Here is a 3,560-nt window from a genome sequence, read left to right as displayed (position 1 = left end):
CGTGGGATGGTATCGGCCAAGACCTCATCGACAAGCTGTTGAAATCGATGCAGAAGCGCTGCGTGAGTGTCTTGGAACTCAAGGGGAGTAAGACAAAGTATTGAGAGCAATTTGGATCGTAATCGACAAACATTGATGCACTTTATTGACGTGGTCTTATACTTATTGCCATCGACGATTTTATAATCTGTACACAATGTGAGATTGAATGTTTAAATTGCCTTTGTTGCTGCACTTACAGGCCTCAATTTCGTATTCAATCAATTGTATGATATGGCGCACCGTTGTTTTCAGGTGGTTGTAGCGTAACGTCCAAATTGGTGGGTGGTCTTATACTTTTTGCCAGCACTGTATGCTTGATTTAACCAATCAAATACCTTTATTTGTTATTGACTCGTCCGGTGATGGACCAAAATCTTGACGAATGAGGGAGCTCTTGAGCATTTTCTGTTTGATGAAAAGGAGAGAAAAAAGTTGTGAATTGCTACTCTGAACTCCTTTTCGTTTTATTATTTAGCTTACTCCGAAAGGGGCCTTAGTACTCGTTAGCATGGTTTCCATTTATAAATAATATTCATTTATTATGGATCGAATCAATGAATATTCCCAGTGAGAAAGAAATGATCCCTTAGTTAGTACTAGTACTACTACTAGTACGGCTAGTACTACTATCATCACTAAATTACAGTTTTGAAGAACAGCTGGACGGCTAGCATGGCCGAGGAGTTCGATGCGACTCCGACGGCAACGGGAAGCAGCACGACCGCGAGCGCCATCCAGCCCACCACCGACGACACCCTCCTGTCATGCTTCCACGAGGCCAGCAGGTCAAAGTACATGGACGAGGAGGGGGAGGCGGCAGTTGTGGTCGTTGACGGTCCGTCAACGATGACGGGAGGTGATGATGGACGGGTTGCAGTCGCGGGGTGTTGCTGCTTGCGATGGAGATCAGCCACGCAGGTATCGCACGCGCGCAGAGTCGTCCAGTAGTTGGCATGGATGCGATGGGTCGAACACGGTCCACAGACGACATGGCGGCAGACGTGGCAGTTGTGTCTTTTCCAGTACGACCCGATCCTAATGGCGCACACGGTGCATGTCGATGCTTTGAGTTCGTAGGTCGTTTTGTCGGGAACGCGCGTCGCTCGAAGCACTTCCGGTCCCAGATGTTGATGCATCTCCATCTTCGTCGTCCCGAGTTGCCCTGGGCGTGATGGGAACGTCTCGAGTTCATACAGCGTTCGGAAACGTTAGAGGAGCTTGAACGGTGCGTCCACAGCGAGCGCATGCATCACCAGTACCGGGAGCATGCCGCCGAGATCCAAGTGCGCGACCATGGTCACCCGACACGACAGATCGTCTGGCATCTCGTCCACGACATACCCCGAAGGATGGTTGATCCCTCGAACATACTGCTTGGATTCAGGCGCGGATGCATGCGATGTCAAATCTACGCTTCCCACCTCCTTCATCTTCTTTCAACATCGTCACCACGACAAAGCCCCGCGCCGTCGACGTCGCAAACACGGGCTTGGACAGCACATGCCGCACCGAGTAGCGCTTGTCAGAGGACGTATATGCTTCCCAGCTCGTGACACTGCGCCGTCATGTCATCGAACGTCGTCATGTCCGCGGCGGACGCGAGTTTGTCGGCGAGGAACCACGCGGGACAGCGCACGATGGCGGTCGCTTTCATCGCATGCCAGTCCGACGTTGGCACAACCCCTCGAAACACGCCAATCCTCCTCCCATCTTCGTCTTCTTCGTTGGTGGCATTCACTGGTGTCCATGAAAACTTGCTCGACGCGCTTTCGTCGGCAAACGCCATAGTATACAGACAATGAAGGAATGATGGTCGTTGTAGGTGGGGAGTGGTGAATGATGGTCGTGCAGTGTAAACTTGTGGAGCAACTTGACTGGCGCGTCTACGGACAAGAGGTTGATCACGACCACCCGCCCGCCCAAGTCCACATGCACAACCATCGTCACATGACATACATCGTCGTCGTTCACCTTGATGGGAGCAAGAATGTACCCTGATATATATATGGACAATTCCTCTCACAAACCCACATGTCTCGGGGGGCGCTTGGGTCGTGGATCTGGACGTCGGGGGGTTCCGGGGTTTCTGCCTGTGATTCCCTCATTCTTGTGTGCACGAACAGATTGGACTCGTTAAGTGCAGCTATCTGAAGTCCTTCAAAAGCACCATAAAACGAAGGGATTGGAGCTGTACCAGTTTGGATCAGATTCCACTGACATTTTCGTAGTGAAGTGGGGGTATACTGTACGGTGGCCATTCTCCAGGGTTGCCAGAACGTCGTCCAATCATCAGCTGCCTTTTTTGCACCAGATCAACCGTTCGAACTTGTGGTTTATGCAAGATGGGGCTGCCATTGGATCGAAAACGTCTGGGGCATGATGGTGAAGTACGTGTATATATGCGAATGGAAAGCAGTACGCACTTCAAAGCACTTCGACGCGTCTACAATAATATACATTGCTTGTCATATGAATGATCGAGCCACTACAGTGATGGCCGTTAAAAGTGGACGAAAGTAGCACTGGCCGATTCAGTCGGCGAGATTCGATTGAATGGGGTCCGGAAATTCGTACCGAATCTCAATTACTTGGTGTGATTTCAACTGCAAAGGTTGTGGTTACGACGAATTTGGTGTGACCAAAACCATCACTTGGATTTACATCACTTCGAAGAACATCGAGTTTGTGTATTAACACGTTACCACATAACACACTTCTTGGTCGGGTTCATGGGCGAGTCCACAGGGCAGTTGAACGCCTTGGCAAAATCGACCGAGTTTTGAACCGACCCGATCAAGCGGTGGCGATTAGGGGGGTGTACGTCGGTGAGCAGAAACTGGAGGCGCGCATCGCTGTTCTTTTCGCACCACGATTGGGCGTATCTGATCCAAAACATCTTTTCGCCTGCTTCCTTGGTGTACTTGGTGGCTTCGACCTCGGCGTTCACGAAGTCCCGGTACGCTCGGTACACAGTGTTGAGGCCCCCATTGTCAGCGATGGTTTCCCCCCTTGTCCTTCTTCCGTCCAACTTGCCGAGCAAATCCCCCGTGAGCTCGCTTTTGACGTCCATGGACCTATACTGGTCGACGAAGCACTCGGCCTTTTCGCGGAATATTTTCGCCGCGGTTTCCGTCCACCATGGTTTCTTTTTGCCGTTGCCGTCGTATCTTCTGCCATGGTCATGGTTGTCGAAGCCGTGGGAGATTTCGTGGCCGATGATAAAGCCAATGGCGTGTCGAAGCCGTGGGAGATTTCGTGGCCGATGATAAAGCCAATGGCGCCATAGTTCGCGGACGGGTCCGCCTTGGCATCGAAGAACGGGGGTTGCAAGTAGGCGGCGGGAATCACGATTCTGTTCTTCGAAGGCTGGTAGACCGCATTCATGGATTGCGCAAGTTTGTTCCAAAGATGCTTGTCCACGGCAGTGTCGATAAGAGCTAGGTTGAAAGTAGTGTCGAACGCAGACACCTTGTTCAGGTTGGCAATGTATGCCTTGGGGTCAAACGTCAAGGTGGGGT

At 51.3% G+C, this 3,560-nt stretch overlaps 2 protein-coding genes across 2 annotated transcripts in view; both read right to left on the bottom strand.

Annotated features, from left to right (window-relative positions):
• Positions 1-596: 596 nt before the first annotated feature.
• H257_12057 (hypothetical protein) lies at positions 597-1,824 on the bottom strand. The gene has a single exon (XM_009839166.1). The coding sequence runs from the start codon at positions 1,286-1,288 to the stop codon at positions 710-712; it is 579 nt and encodes a 192-aa protein (XP_009837468.1). The 5' UTR covers positions 1,289-1,824; the 3' UTR covers positions 597-709.
• Positions 1,825-2,740: 916 nt separating this feature from the next.
• Positions 2,741-3,560, bottom strand: part of H257_12056 (hypothetical protein) — a gene marked incomplete at both ends in the record, with an annotated part of 1,877 nt that continues 1,057 nt past the window's right edge. The window contains 2 exons of the mRNA XM_009839165.1: positions 2,741-3,212; positions 3,338-3,534. Of these exons, the coding sequence (XP_009837467.1) occupies positions 2,741-3,212; positions 3,338-3,534 (669 nt within the window). The remainder of the gene's footprint in view (positions 3,213-3,337; positions 3,535-3,560) is intronic.

The sequence above is a fragment of the Aphanomyces astaci genome, assembly GCF_000520075.1.
Source record: "Aphanomyces astaci strain APO3 unplaced genomic scaffold supercont1.38, whole genome shotgun sequence".
Lineage (NCBI taxonomy): Eukaryota > Oomycota > Saprolegniomycetes > Saprolegniales > Verrucalvaceae > Aphanomyces > Aphanomyces astaci.
Note: the sequence above shows the minus strand (reverse complement) of the source record. Positions and strands in the feature narration are given on the sequence as shown.

Coding starts and splice junctions, on each gene's coding strand:
- H257_12057 (XM_009839166.1), bottom strand. CDS start 1,288: ATGCGCTCGCTGTGGACGCACCGTTCAAGCTCCTCTAACGTTTCCGAA.